This window comes from Carcharhinus amblyrhynchos, chromosome 25 (genome assembly GCF_965287045.1).
Source record: "Carcharhinus amblyrhynchos chromosome 25, sCarAmb.v2.hapA, whole genome shotgun sequence".
Lineage (NCBI taxonomy): Eukaryota > Metazoa > Chordata > Chondrichthyes > Carcharhiniformes > Carcharhinidae > Carcharhinus > Carcharhinus amblyrhynchos.
The window spans coordinates 16399337-16414374 of NC_137348.1; the positions used below are offsets into that span (position 1 = coordinate 16399337).

At 46.9% G+C, this 15038-nt stretch overlaps 1 protein-coding gene across 6 annotated transcripts in view; it reads left to right on the forward strand.

Annotated features, from left to right (window-relative positions):
- Nucleotides 1–14047, forward strand: part of garnl3 (GTPase activating Rap/RanGAP domain like 3) — a 408597-nt gene extending 394550 nt beyond the window's left edge. For 5 of the 6 annotated variants that reach the window (XM_080211832.1, XM_080211831.1, XM_080211834.1 and 2 more), the window contains 3 exons: nucleotides 3528–3737; nucleotides 6899–7019; nucleotides 13837–14047. In XM_080211832.1, coding sequence (XP_080067958.1) covers nucleotides 3528–3737; nucleotides 6899–7019; nucleotides 13837–13996 — 491 coding nt within the window. In that variant the 3' untranslated portion in view covers nucleotides 13997–14047. Of the gene's footprint in view, nucleotides 1–3527; nucleotides 3738–6898; nucleotides 7024–13836 lie in introns of those variants that run through there. The other variant, XM_080211836.1, reaches the window with a different exon arrangement.
- Nucleotides 14048–15038: the final 991 nt, after the last annotated feature.

A 15038-nucleotide genomic window follows, 5' to 3' on the forward strand; every position in this document is an offset into this window, starting at 1 on the left:
GGTGAGGGAATGAAAGATGAGTCATAGCCACAAAAGCAAGGGGAAAGTTGAAGAGGAATTAATGGCAGTTCAGAGAGAAGACACAGTAAGGAGTCTCACAACACCAAGTTAAAGTCCAACAGGTTTATTTGGAATCACGAACTTTCAGAGTGCTGCCCCTTCATCAGGTGAGTGCCCCTCAGAGCTCGTTATTCCAAATAAACCTGTTGGACTTTAACCTGGTGTTGTGAGACTTCTTACTGAGCCCACCCCAGTCCAACACCGGCATCTCCACATCACAGAAAAGAGAGTAACTGAGAAAGGAAGTATTGCTGTGGAAGTGAGTCTTGGTAAATACCTTGTCCAACACGAAGGGAGAAATGGAATGAAGGTGGATTGGGATGGGGCGTGGGCGGAGGGGGTTGTGGAGAGACAGATGGTCAGAGAGAAGAGCAGTACTTCTTCAGGGTAGGCATTCCTGGAAGAGAAGTGGCAGTGAGTTAAACACTTAGAGCCACATCTTGATTCAAAGTGCTGGGCAGATTTGAAACCGGGAGTGTTTCAGATCTGACATTTAGACCCGTTCTCAGGCACCTCCATACGCACTCTGCCTGGAAAAGTATCAGAGATTTGGAATCACGCTGCAGAAGCCTGTGGGCGGGGCTTAACGCACTCCAATCCCTGCAGCTCCGATCAGAGCCTCCAACTGCGCACGTGCAGAAAAAAGAGAGAATGCTGCTCCCCTGCCACATCCCTCCCAGGCCAGATACTGCCTCCCCCCCACCCCCCCCCCCCCCCCCCCCCGGCCCCACAGACATTGCCCCATCCCCACAACATTACCGCCACCAAAACCAATCGCAGGCCCCTCGCCCCCATCCCCCCCCTCACTGATCTCAGGCAGAGTAGCAGCGGACCCCCCCCTTCCCCCTCACTGATCACAGGCAGAGTGGCAGCGGCCCCCCCCCTTCCCCCTCACTGATCACAGGCAGAGTGGCAGCGGCCCCCCCCCTTCCCCCTCACTGATCACAGGCAGAGTGGCAGCGGCCCCCCCCGTCCCCCTCACTGATCACAGGCAGAGTGGCAGCGGACCCCCCCCCTTCCCCCTCACTGATCACAGGCAGAGTGGCAGCGGACCCCCCCGCTTTCCCCCTCACTGATCACAGGCAGAGTGGCAGTGGACCCCCCCCTTCCCCCTCACTGATCACAGGCAGAGTGGCAGCGGCCCCCCCCCCCCTTCCCCCTCACTGATCACAGGCAGAGTGGCAGCGGACCCTCCCCCCCTTCCCCCTCACTGATCACAGGCAGAGTGGCAGCGGACCCCCCACTTCCCCCTCACTGATCACAGGCAGAGTGGCAGCGGACCCCCCCCTTCCCCCTCACTGATCACAGGCAGAGTGGCAGCGGACCCTCCCCCCCTTCCCCCTCACTGATCACAGGCAGAGTGGCAGCGGACCCCCCCCCATCCCCCTCACTGATCACAGGCAGAGTGGCAGCAGCCCATTAAGTCAATTTTAAGTGCATGCAATTGCATTTAAATGATGCCGTCACACCCATTTCAGGCATGGTCCTGATTGCGATTATTTCTGGGTTTTGGTAAAGGAACCAGCACAGAGATGGGCGCGGATCGTGTTACTCTCCTCATGTCTGACTTTACCAAGTTTTCGTGCCTGAAAACAGGCGCAACCTGAGAGTAAAATCGAGCCCTTAGTGTCTGTTTGTAATTATGAGTATTGTTGAAGATGAGTATCAATATGCGTCAGTGCAATGAAATGCTGTGAAATATTCAAGCTCAGTGTATTAACCAAAACAGACATTAGTAATGCAGTTTGTGGACGCTTACACACATCTCCTGTCTATGTGGAAATAATGTGATGTCTCCATCACGCCACCTTCTGGTGTGCCCTCACCAAAATGACAATGATTTCTTTGCAGTTGGCAGCAGGGAAGGTGACACCTGTTCTAAGTGGGCGAACCTTCCTTTTCATGAATATTGACGATCACTGTGTCATTAACAGTTACATCATCTGAAATTGCAATGTTACTGAGGAACGTTGCTAACTCACTCATTCAGGACTTGCTGCTTTCAACCTAACTTCCTGAATGTTATTGATTTTAACCTTAAGAGGATTGATAGGATTGCTATGCTTAGAGTCTGTTTGATTCAGAACCACAAGGCCAAATGACTTCTACAGTTAGTTTTTTTTCATTATTAGTAAGTGCCAAAAATTTACTGATGGCATACTGATGCTGCACGGTGGCACAGTGGTTAGCACTGCGGCCTCACAGCACCAGGGACCTGAATTCGATTCCTGGCTTGGGTCACTGTCTGTGTGGAGTCTGCACATTCTCCCCGCGTCTGCGTAGGTTTCCTCCTGATGCTCCGGTTTCCTGCCACAGTCTGAAAGATGTGCTGGTTAAGTGCATTGGCCATGCTAAATTCTCCCTCAGTGTACCTAAACAGGCGCCAGAGTGTGGCAACTAGGGGATTTTCACAATAATTTCATTGCAGTGTTAATGTAAGCCTACTTGTGACATTAATTAATAAACTTAAAAAATGTCAAATGTACATCCAGGCACTAAAAGACAGTCCAGATTGTGAATGTTTTAGTGATATCCACAGTGCAGTATATCACGTTGCATCAAGAGTGACTCCCATTATCATAGAATAAGAAGGAAGCTAATCAGTCCATCTTGCCGATAGTTCTTGAGCTTTTGGCTGAGATCAAGCGTAGGACCAAACCCACACTTGGCTCGAGTATGTCTTTATTGTGGGGGCAATGAATTGGATTCAATTTGAATTTGAATTGGGTTTTGGCGAAAATGAGGAGATGGATTACAGACTTGTTCAGTCCATTTTGTACATTGGCTTTGTAACTCGGAGATAGGAATAAGATTTTTCTTTAAAATAGTTCTCTGAAGTGAGTCGCAAATGAGTTCCACTCCCCTGCTGTTTGCATAGAATCCTGCAAATCTTTCCTGTTTCAGTGTCTATCCAATTCCCTTTTGAATATTAATATTGGATCTGCTTCCATCATCATTCCAATCACATCATGCATCATTTCCACTTTTTCATTAAGTTGATAGTCTTTTTTTTAAACATATGTTCACTTTAAATTTAACACTTCGTCACTAAAGTCATTCTAACATTGACACCATGCCAATAAAAAACTTATTTAAAGTTTTAAAATTTAAAGTTTATTTATTAATGTCTCACATAGACTTTACATTAATACTGCAATGAGGTTACTGTGAAAATACCCCCAGTCACCACACTCCAGCACCTGTTCGGGTACACTGAGGGAGAATTTGGCATGGCCAATGCATCTAACCAGCACGTCTTTCTGACTGTGAATTGGTTATGACAGTTCTATCAACTGCTGCAACAAAGTCACCAGGATTTATTGTAGAGATGATGCTACAGAAGAATATGATTGCCTACTATAATTAATGATCATTTTCACTTTATATCTCATTGCCAACATTAAGCAGCCTGTGTAAGACGTTGTGATGGATGGTTGCTAACAATCTTGCTGTGTTGTATTTTTAAGGTGAAATTCAGTGGAAACACATATATAAGATTCCTCTCAGTAACCTGGTTGGAAGGAGCATTGAGCGGCCTTTGAAGTCACCTCTGGTTGCCAAGGTTATTACCACCCCTACGTCCAGTGGAATTTCGGCAATGCCAGTGGCCCATTCGCTTTCGCTTTCCCGCATGGAGATCAAAGAGATTGCGTGCAGAACACGCAAAGAGTTGCTGGGTAAGGCTTATTCCTAAATGACAAATTGTTGCCCTCCCCCCCCCCCCCCCAGTAACTCAGTTAGCTGCCTGATTCTGAGTTTGCCACCTTGCCTTATCGGTGCCTGGCACCTTCCCCAGGTTTTGGAAGAGCCCACTCAGTGAGGAATTGTTGACTTGCAGCAGTGATATTCAAAATGAGATTCCAACTCAGGTCATTGTGCCATTCCCTAACGCTGCGGGGCAGAAAACGAGGTTTCTGGGTGCTTTGCATGTTGTGTGTGTGAATAAGCCCGTAATGAAGGGTGCTGGTGTTTCAGCCGGAGATGGAGGGGCTGGTCATGTCAACTCCCACTACAACTCTGGTCAATTAAAACCAATATTCTGTTGGTATTGTACAATTGTTGTTTACCCCTTAAATACCTATTTTCTCTCTCCCTCCCTTTGTCTCTCTGTTTCTGTCTCTCACTCACTCTCCAACTATCCGTTCTTTCCCTGTGTCTGTCTCTCTCACTCGCTCTCTATCTCTCCCTCTCTTTCCATCTGTCTGTTTCTCTCACTTGCTCTATATCTCCTCTCACTTTCCCTCTGTGTGTCTCTCTCACTTGCTCTCTGTCTCTCTCTCTCTTTCCATCTGCCTGTCTCTCTCACTTGCTATCTATCTATCTCTTCTTCCCTCTGTCTGTCTCTCTCACTCGCTCTCTATCTGACTCTCTCCCTCTGCCTGTCTCTCTCACTTGCTATCTATCTATCTCTCCTTCCCTCTGTCTGTCTCTCTCACTCACTCTCTATCTGACTCTCTCTTTCCCTCTGTCTGTCTCTCTCACTCGCTCTCTATCTGACTCTCTCTTTCCCTCTGTCTGTCTCTCTCACTTGCTCTATATCTCCTCTCTCTTTCCCTCTGTCTGTCTCTCTCACTCATTCTCTATCCATCTTTCTCTTTCCCTCTCTGTCTCTCTCACTCGCTCTCTATCCGTCTCTCTTTTTCCTGCCTGCCTTTCTTAGTTGCTCTGTCCATTTGACATCTCTCTATTTCCACCCCTCCCCTCCCCCTCTTTCTCTTGTCTCGATCTCCTTATCTTTATTTCCTCCCTTCCTCCCTTTTTCTTTGCATTCTCCCTCTGCCACTCTCTTTTTCCCCATCCCTTCTCTCTATTTTCTCCCTCCCTTTCCTTCTCTCTTCAATCTCCCCCTCTCTCTCTCTATCTATTTTGCCTCTCTCTCCTTTCCCTTCTCGCTTCCTGATTTCTTTCCATTATATCCCTTCATCCTTTTCCTCTCTCTCCACCTCGCTCAATCTCTCATTCCTCAATCTCCTCTCTCCATTTTCTCCCTCCCTGTCCTTCACTCTCTCTTCTCAATCGCTCTCTCCTATTTGTGCCATCCTCTCACTCCTCAGACTCCCCTATTCCCTCCCTTCCTCTGCTTTCTTCTTTCTCTCCCTCTCAGTCACTTTCTGTCCTCAATTTTCTCTATTTCTTCTCTCCTTTTCCTTTCCCTCTCTCTCTCTCTTCTTGCTGTCGTTCCTTGATTTCTCTGTCTCTCTTCCTCTCTCTATCTTTGCGTCCCTTTTCCCCCACTCCACCCTCCCCGCTCTGTACTCTCCCCAGGTTTGGCCCACTGGTGCACGGTTACTTCATTGCAGTGTTAATGTAAGCCCACTTGTGGCACCAATAAACAAACTTACAATTTAAACTTTATCTCTCAAGGAAGGACACTGTTAGATATCAGACATTGTCTTAGCAAAGCACAAATCAGAAAGAGCAAATAATGTGCTTTACAATTCCTTATTTGCTGTATGGTCAGCAATGCAAATTGAGTTAAGTAACTGAATTATAATACATTTCTAAAAGAGAGTTTCAGCTGGGCTTCACTGTGCTTTTCGAACAAGCAGATTATCCTGTCAAGCTCCAAGATATTATTTCAGAATGAAAAGCTGAAACCCAAAACTGAAGAAAATATTGAACGAACTTGAATGTTTCTTCTTCACCAATGATCCCTTGACAGCACTCATGAGTTTACTTGTTCCTGCACACACCACTCAGCACAGTGGTTAGTGCTGCTGCCTCACAGTGCCATGGACCTGGGTTCAATTCCAGCCTTGGGTCACTGCCTGTGTGGAGTTTGCATGTTCTCCCTGTGTCTGTGTGGGAGTCTGCTGGGTGCTCCTGTTTACTCCCATCCTCCAAAGATGTGCTGCTAAAGTTTATTTATTAGTCACAAGTAAGGCTTACATTAATATTGCAATGAAGTTACTGTGGAATTTCCCTCATTGCCACACTTCAGCGCCTGTTCAGGCCAATGCACCTAACCAGTGTGTCTTTCAGACTGTGGGAGAAAACTGGAGCACCCGGAGGAAACCCACACAGACATGGGAGAATATGCAAACTCCACACAGATACTGACCCAAGCTGGGAACCGAATCCAGGTCCCTGACACTATGAGGCAGCAGGGCTAATCACTATAAATCCTCCCTCAGTGTACCCAAACAGGCGCCGGAATGTTGGGGTGGGGGGAGCATGGCAGGATATTTTGCTGGAGAGATGGTGTAGACTCGATGGGCCTAATGGTCTCTTCTGCACTGTAGGGACTCTATGAAAGATTGAGTATGCTTTACATCCATAAATCCAAAACCAAACGCATCTGAAAAACACAATTTTTTAACCTTGAGCATGGAAAATCTAGTTGTTTGCCTGCACTGTTTACCTTGTGAGTTTTGTGATGAACATGCTAAAAAGAAACTTTTTCAAGTACCCTGTATTTATTATTCAGTGGCACATCTTACTTTCCTTGCCATTTTATTGACGTTAGACTATAGATTATACAGGCCGAGACTATTGTAAGTTTATATGTGGTTCCCAAAATACAAAATGATCTGAAATCCAATGCACTATCTGCCTCAAGGGTTTCAAATAAAGGATTCTCCACCTGAATTACATGATACGTTTGCCAAATTTTCAAAATTGCCGCTAACATTTCACCGTCTATTTATTGGGAAGTTCTCATCTGGTATTATGCAAATTGCCGCATTGGATCGCAGTGCTTAACAGGCACTTTATTGATTTCTAATCTAGTCCAGCAGCCTTGACTGCATTATCATTTCTCATCAAACTGGCCGCGCTGCTCTCAATCAATCGTTGCCTCCTGCTTCTGCCTTGAACGTTTTCCATGTTGTCACTTTAGGCTTGACGACTGAATCAACGACAACCAAATCTGACACAGCTCCAAAGCAGAAAAAGTGGGCCCGGAAAGGAGTGGATGAGGAAGTCAGGAAAGGCGCTGTGAGATCAACAAGCAGCGACAGGTAAAGCACCCATCAATGTTATACATCTTCCTGAAGAGAAAGCTTACCGTGGGGTGGGGTGGGGTGGGGGGTGGGGGTGGGGCGCGGTGAGGGGAAGGGATGTGGGGGGGTGGTGAGGGGGTGTGGAACAGATAGTGGCATTAGTTGGCTAGAAGATTCCTGAACATCAGCTTCTCTAACTGTAGGTACTGGGTTGTTCTGGGGTCAACATTTGGTTACAGGAGGAAGAAGGGATGAAAACACTACTGGGATGTAATGTTTGGGGCTTCCTTGCCACTGGGTTCTTCCACCATTCTCTATTCGGCCGTGGTGTCCGTAATGACTTCAATCAGGCCATTGAGGTTGGCTTATTGGAGTGTGAACTCCTTGATTAAGGACCCAATTGATGGGCCAATTAGGAATTCTTTGCCTTGTATTTAACCGGGAATGTCGGTTCCTCTGGCACACCCGGAGGTAGACTGCTGACTGCGAGCACTCTGTGTACTGCTGTTAGGGTTTGTAAATGAAGGAATTTTGGTGAAGGGACTTCAGCCTTTGCAGACTTATTACACAGACTCAGCCGACTCCTTGCAGAAGCTCCTCCGTGACCTCTCTCTGCCACCTTTTGTTGGATCCACCTTCCACATATTCATTATTCTGGATTCTTTTAGTTTCAATATTAAACCAACTGCCAAGCTGTCCGCCCTAAGAGATGTTTTATAAGGATGAGGTGGGATTTTCCGCACCGCAGTGCCATCAGAATCATTGACAGCTTGCTGGACTTTTCGAATAAAGCAGCCAAAGCTGGAGCTGTAACGGTGACCCACCAAAAAATCAACAGAATCAAATGATACTTTATACCCAAGCCCAGCAGTTTTGTGGAATGGGTTTTCGTGGCATCCACTGCCTTGGTGAATGTGCCATTCTGGAATACATGGGCTTTTTGGTATTTAATTGCAAATTGTCTAATTCCAGGGGGCATCCTGCCAGCCTCACTTTGTAGATTACTTTGTGTCTTGTGCCAATATACATTCTGACAGACTGCTTTAAGATTAAAGTTTATTTATTGGCGTCACAAGTAGGTTTACATTAACGCTGCAATGTGAAAATCCCCTAGTTGCCACCTCGAGTGCACTGGGAGAGAATTTAGCATGGCCAATGCACATCTTTCGGACAGTGGGAGGAAGCTCACGCAGACACGGTGAGAATGTGCAGACTCTACACAGACAGACAGCGACTCAAGCTGGGAATTGAACCCAGGTCCCTGGCACTGTGAGACAGCTGTGCTAACCATTGCCACCCGCTGTGCAATATCCATTAATCCTTCAAAGAGCTGCTATTAATACTGCCTGGCCCATTGAACCGTCAGATGACATCCATTGGTACTATGGATTCTTCAGATCGATCAGCATTCATTGTAACCTCTGACTTTTCTTCACTTTTCTCATGGGAGGGAAACCCAAAAGATTGACGCCTGCACCTGTAGGGATGGGAAAAAAGAAGTTAAAGAGTAGAAAAGGGCTACAGTTAGGAAGAGAGGCACAGTGAGCAAAAGATGGGGCAAAGAAAGAAAGAAAGTGAAGAGCACACAGATGGACGAGAAAGAAAGACCAGAAACGGAGGATGGAAATGGGGACAGAAGAGGGCAAGGAGTAAAGGTTATGATTAAAACAGAAAACAAGAGAGGCAATGATGAGAAAATATAGGACAGATACATTAGTACTATGTATGTGCGACCCTGAATGATGTACCAATGACTCCATCCTACAACAATGAAAGCAGCAGCCAGATTTGGACATATTGGAGCACCTTACTATGGTGAAGGTGCTATATAACTGGAAATTGTTATTATCTACATGCTCACGTCGCTGCAAAGTGGGGAAGGCAGTGTTTTCCATGCCCACTTAAAAGCATTTTGAAGGAATAAGACTCCACACTTGTAAAGCTTTAGGAGTTATTCAGCGTCAGTTTCTTATTATGCTGTTTTAAAAACTCAATTATTTCTGATTACACAAGCTCGAACATTTTTATCCATCTTTAATCTGAAACTAGTGCAAAGTGGTTAGCATTGCTGCCTCACAGTACCAGGGGCCTGGGTTCAATTCCAACCTTGGGCCCCTATCTGTGTGGAGTTTGCACATTCTCCCCATGTCTGCGTGGGTTTCCTTTGGGTGCTCCGGTTTCCTCCCACAGTTCAAAGATGTGCAGCATAGGTGGATTGGCCATGCTAAATTGCCCCTTAATGTCCCAAGATGCGTAGATTAGGTGGGTTAGCCTACCTACCTAACTTACACGTCTTGGCACACTAAGAGGTTACAGGGATAGAGTGGGGGAAGGGGCTGGGCATGGTACACTGTCAGAGAGAGTCAGTGCAGATTCTGTAGGGATCTACGATTCATACTTTCCCAAAGTATCCTCCATTAGAATGCTTTTTGTACTGATTCCATGGCAAAGGCTGCATTTGCACAGTCTGTTGGGAAGCAGAATAACACTGACAGTGACTGCCACATTTCCACATTTAACAGCACATGTGCAGATGCTGGTGCTTGCTGTTGAGTTAACCTGTAGTAACAGTGAGCACTGACAGCCTTGCCTTCACCAGTACAGTGAAATCTGGACCTTTACAATTCCCAAGCATCCAACAAAAATATATTGTTTTCTTAATGCCGTTCAGAGAATCCCTACAGTGCAGCAGGAGGCCATTCGGCCCATCGAGTCTGCACCGACCACACTCCCACCTAGCCCCTAGTCCCGTAAACCCCACATATTTACCCTGCTAATCTCCCTGACACCAAGGGTCAATTTAGCACGGCCAAATCAACCTAACCCGCACATCTTTGGAGTGTGGGAGGAAACCGGAGCACCCGGAGGCAACCCCCCCCACAGACACAGGAAGAATGCTGCCCCCAGAAACAAATGATGGATAATGAGAGGGGGCATGCCTGGCACCATCATGGTGGGTAATGGCGGCATCGCGCTTGGCGATTTATTTCAGTCATTACCACGTCGCTGCTGCTCAATCAGGATTTCTGTAAGGTTAAAAACTTACCTTCCCTCTCAGGGCGACCTTATCCCAGGTGCATTTGCGTAGCGACGAAGGCTTTGCCAGTGTGATATCCGTGTGAGAGGATTGACTGCAAGGGTTTTTCCTGTAGTCACAAGATAAGGTGAAGAGCTGTGCTTTAATTCCAGGCAGAATATTTATTTCCGCGCTATTCTGCGAGAGCTCAGATCCAGCCAACCATGGTATCAACTCAAACTGTGAATTGTCTATGGCTTTGCAAATCCAATTATCTTCCATGTAAAGCAGACAAGAGTATAAGGTTGCTTGATCAGGGATGAAAGCACTCGAGGCCTATCCTAACTTTGATCTCTAATATTAACAAATAGACAACACCACAGACCCAGAATCACAGGATTGTAACAGCACAGAAGGAGACCATTCAGCCCCTCATGCCTGCGCAGGCTCTGTGTAGGAGCAACTTGGTAAGAAGTTTCACAACACCAGGTTAAAGTCCAACAGGATTATTTATAGCAAAAGCCATTAGCTTTCAGAACTGGCTGTTCCTTCGCCAGATGGGTGGGAGTTCCCACCCACCTGACAAAGTTCCAAAAACTTGTGGCGTTTGCTACAAATAAACCTGTTGGACTTTAACCTGGTGTTGTGAAACTTCTTACTGTGTTTACCCCAGTCCAACGCCGGCATCTCCATATTAGAAGCAACTTGCCCAGTGCCACTTCCCGACCTTTTTCCCTGTTGCTCTGCACGTTCCCACTTTTCAGAAAACAACCCAGTTCCCTCAATTGAACCTGACTCTGCCACATTCCTCAGGCTGTGCACTCCAGACCCCCACAACTCGCTTTCCCTCATGTCACCTTTTTTTTTGCCTTCTTTTGTTAATTATCTTAAATCTGTGCCCTTCTGTTCTAAATCCTCCCACCAATAGGAATAGTTTCTTCCCCATCTGCTCCCTCCAGGCCCCTCATGATTTTCACACCTCCATCAGATCTGGTGGCACAGTGGTTAGCACTGCGTCTTCACAGCGCCAGGGACCTGGGTTCGATTCCCGGCTTGGGTCTGTATGGAGTTTGCACATTCTCCCCGTGTCTGTGTGGGTTTCCTCCATGTGCTCCCGTTACCTCCCACAGTCTAAAGGCATGCTGGTTAGGTGCATTGGCCATACTAAATTCTCCCTCAGTGTACACGAACAGGCACCGGAGAGTGGCGACTGGGGAATTTTCACAGCAACCTCATTGCAGTGTTAATGTAAGCCTATTTGTGACACTAATAAATGAACCTTAATCTTCTTCACTTCCTCAGGGATAACAGTCCCAACTTCCTTAAAATAAAAGCAGAGAAAATGCTGGAAAAACTCAGCCAGTCTGGCAGCATCCGCGGGGAGAGAAGCAGAAGCTGGAATTTTCCCAGTCGTGCACAGAGTGCTGGATCAGGCGAGGAAAGAAATTCACCAGCTTCACTGATGCCTTTTCTCCCCCGATCCAGCTACAATTTCAGAGTGCTGTCGGGGATCATACAGCCAGCTGGAGGGGCGGGGCCTGAACACGCCAGCGGCACAGGGAATCTGAAGGCGTCCTGATCTCCAAGTTAAAATAAAGTCCTCTCTCCTCCCCCACGGACATCAGGATCCACCCCACCTCACCCCTCCATGGACATCGGGATCCCCTGGCAGTGTCAGGTTGGCACCAGCGGACAGTGTCAGGGCACTGCCCAGCCATGTCCCTCACCAGCTCAGCGCTATACCTATTTCCGTACCCCCAGCATGGTCATCATGACTGGTTCTTGTCTTTGAACGCCAGTGACTTGCCCCAGCGTAATGTCACGCTGGGCTGGGTGGGTGAACATGGTGTGGGCAGACATTATGGCATCAAGGCCGGTAGGTAGATGATAATGGATTTAAAATGATGGAAACCAGGCTCACTCCCTTTCTGGGACGGGGGGCAGGGGGCGGGGGGGACGGAGGGGCGCAGGAGGGTGGTGGTGGCGGAATAACCTCAACCTGAGATCTCGCCGGTGCAAATCCTGTTATAGCTCTCGGCAGATTTGGTGGGATTTGTGCCCTCAGTGAACAGGCCCTGTAAATTCCACCCAGAGTTAGCGGTTCAACTCCACACGGCACTTCTACAGAACCTGTTTCTCTGATCTGTCTCTGTAACTGAAGCTTCTCATTCCCTATAACAATTTCCATGATTCTTCACTTCATTCTCTCCCATATTTCTGAAAGAATGGCACCCAGAACTGGATGTAACAATCCACATGGGCCCAAATGACAAGTTCAATATAACTTCTTGCTTTTATATTCATAGAGGATCCTACAGTGAAGAAGGAGGCCGAGTCTGCAATGACCACAATCTCACCCAGGCCCTATCCCCGTAACCCCATGCATTTACCCTGCTAATCCCCCTGACACTAAGGGGCAATTTAGCACGGCCAATCCACCTAACCCGCACATCTTTAGATTGTGGGAAGAAACCGGAGCACCCAGAGGAAACCCACGCAGGCAGGAGGAGAATGTGCAAATGCCACACAGTCAGTGACCCAAGCCAGCAATTGAACCTGGATCCCTGGCACCATGAGCGAGCAGTGCTAACCACTGGGCCACTGTGCCATTCCATGCCCCTAACAATAAAGTCTGGGATATTGTTTGCTTTATTTACCTCTCTCACAAACTGCTCTGCCAGTTCCACGCCTAAACATCCAGGTGTGTCCTCTTGCAGCCTCTGCAGAATTATATTTGGATTTATATAGCACCTTTTCATGACTTTGGGATATCTCAATGCGCTTGCCAGCTGAACGAATGTCGTTGAACTGTAGCCACGGGTGTGATATTGGGAAATGCACTCACCAATTCTCCTATGGTCACACAAGCAGCAGAGATATCAGTCACAGTGTTATCTATCTTGGGATTGAGCACAAGGCTCCCATCCTCCATTAATGTCCACTGAAGTGGTCAGGTGATGGGCTAGTGCTGTTATCGCTGGATTGTTAATCTAGAAACTCAGCTAATGTTCCTGGGTTCAGATCCCACCATGGCAAATGGTGGAATTTGAATTCAATTTTACAACAATCTGGAATTAAGAATCTACTGAGGATAGTGAAACCATTGTCGGTTGTCGGAAAAACCCATCTGGTTCACCAATGTCCTTTAGGGAAGGAAAATCTGCTGTCCTTACCTGATCTGGCCTACCTGAGACTCCAGAGCCACAGCAATGTGGTTGACTCTCAACAGCCCTTTGAACAAGGGCAACTAGGGACGGGCAATAAATGGCCAACCAGTGACACCCATTACCCACAAAGAATAGACAAAAAGTTAGCGGGGCGGACTGTGAAACCAATGCTCCATCAGTGGGTTTCTCACTCAGCGAGTTAGATTAAAATCCTCCCTCCCCCCCCATTGTTATTTGTAATAAGCTTGTTTGTTTGGGTTTGGATCGGTTACATTGAGCTTGCTATCAAAGGTACCTCTGATATATGGGGTGAGCTATTAGTAAGCTTTCTGTGCCTGCCCACTCACATTGTCTGTACCTTTAAAACTTGATTCGCTGTAAAGATTCGCATTCCAATCATTATTCTGTGAATTGAGTTTGTGCCTCTATATGCCCTGTTTGTGAACGGGACTCCCACTTACCTGATAAAGGGGCAGCATTCCGAAAGCTAGTGGCTCCTGCTACCAAATAAACCTGTTGGACTTTAACCTGGTGTTGTGAGACTTCTTCCACTGTTTGAATTCCCAGACCACCCCCTTGAGACCCTGCCATAACAACTCAACTCCCAAACATTGTTTATTTTCTCTCTCTCGTTTTCTTTGCTTGCCGGCAGGATTCTAGCGGAGATCATCGACACGGAGGTGGAAACCCAGCGCCACCTGTCCACCAGCTCGGACCCAGACACGGCGGCCACCAGAGAGGAGAGCCCGCCCACCAGCGGCTCCTTCCATCTGAACGCTTCCTTCGACGAAGACATCCTGGACTTGAAGTGAGAAACCGGGGAGACTGTCGCTTCCTTTTCCTTTTCGTATCCTTCCTCCAACCACCCCCCCACCCCACCCTAACCCCACCCTAACCCACTGCCCTGCCCAACCACCACCCCCCCCCCCCACAACCACTGACCAATCTGTAACCATAGCAACCTGCCCAAAATGTATCGTGCATGTCTGCTCCGTTCCGTTCCCGCTTGTGCACTCCGCAAGACCGACAACCTCTGCCCAACCCATGTTACAGTGCGAGTTTTCGCACCTCCGGCCCGGGCCTCGACTCCAAGTTTTGGACTATTTTTGCAGATGATTCGACTTCTTTATTATTTATTACCGCGTATTTATCTCGTTGAACGGAAGAACTTTGTTGGCTGAGGTTTGTACATTTTGTTTCTGTCGGCCTGATGTTCTGAACCCTTTGGCCTCTTAGCAGTAGTTTTGTACTCAATGAATATGTACTGTCAAAACTGTTGCTGGACCTCTGTGATGGGAAAAAAGAAACACCAACTGTCTTAAAATATTGTATTGCCATTGTTTTTAATGCCAAGAATTCAATGTAAATGTTTTGTGTTTCAAATGTTGCCTCTAAAAATTACTGAATTCGTACCTACACAAATATCTATTTTCAGTGCCGTTGCGCACTGCTGTGAAAGTAGATTATAATTCTGTTAATTAATATGAAATGAATATTATGGGATATCAAATGTGTTTTTCTTTACAACTTAAAATATATTCATTTCACCTAATAAGTAAATATTTTTGTTAAGTGAATGGAAATTTAAAAAGAAAAGAAAAGCATTTTTCTGTCTAATCTTAATGTATTCACTCCTGAGGTTACCTTCAGAGCCAGTCTTTGTGAAATAATACTTAAATAAATCTGTATTTATTATCTGGGATCATGCTGAAAACTGTTCTTTTCGTGAAGGGCTGCTTTATTTGACCTGAGGATTGTGAGCAGTGGTGGGGCGGGGCGGGGGGATTTCACAATCAGAGGGAGTTTGATCTGTGCTGGAAACACAATGAGGCTGCCCCCCAACCACTTCACCTA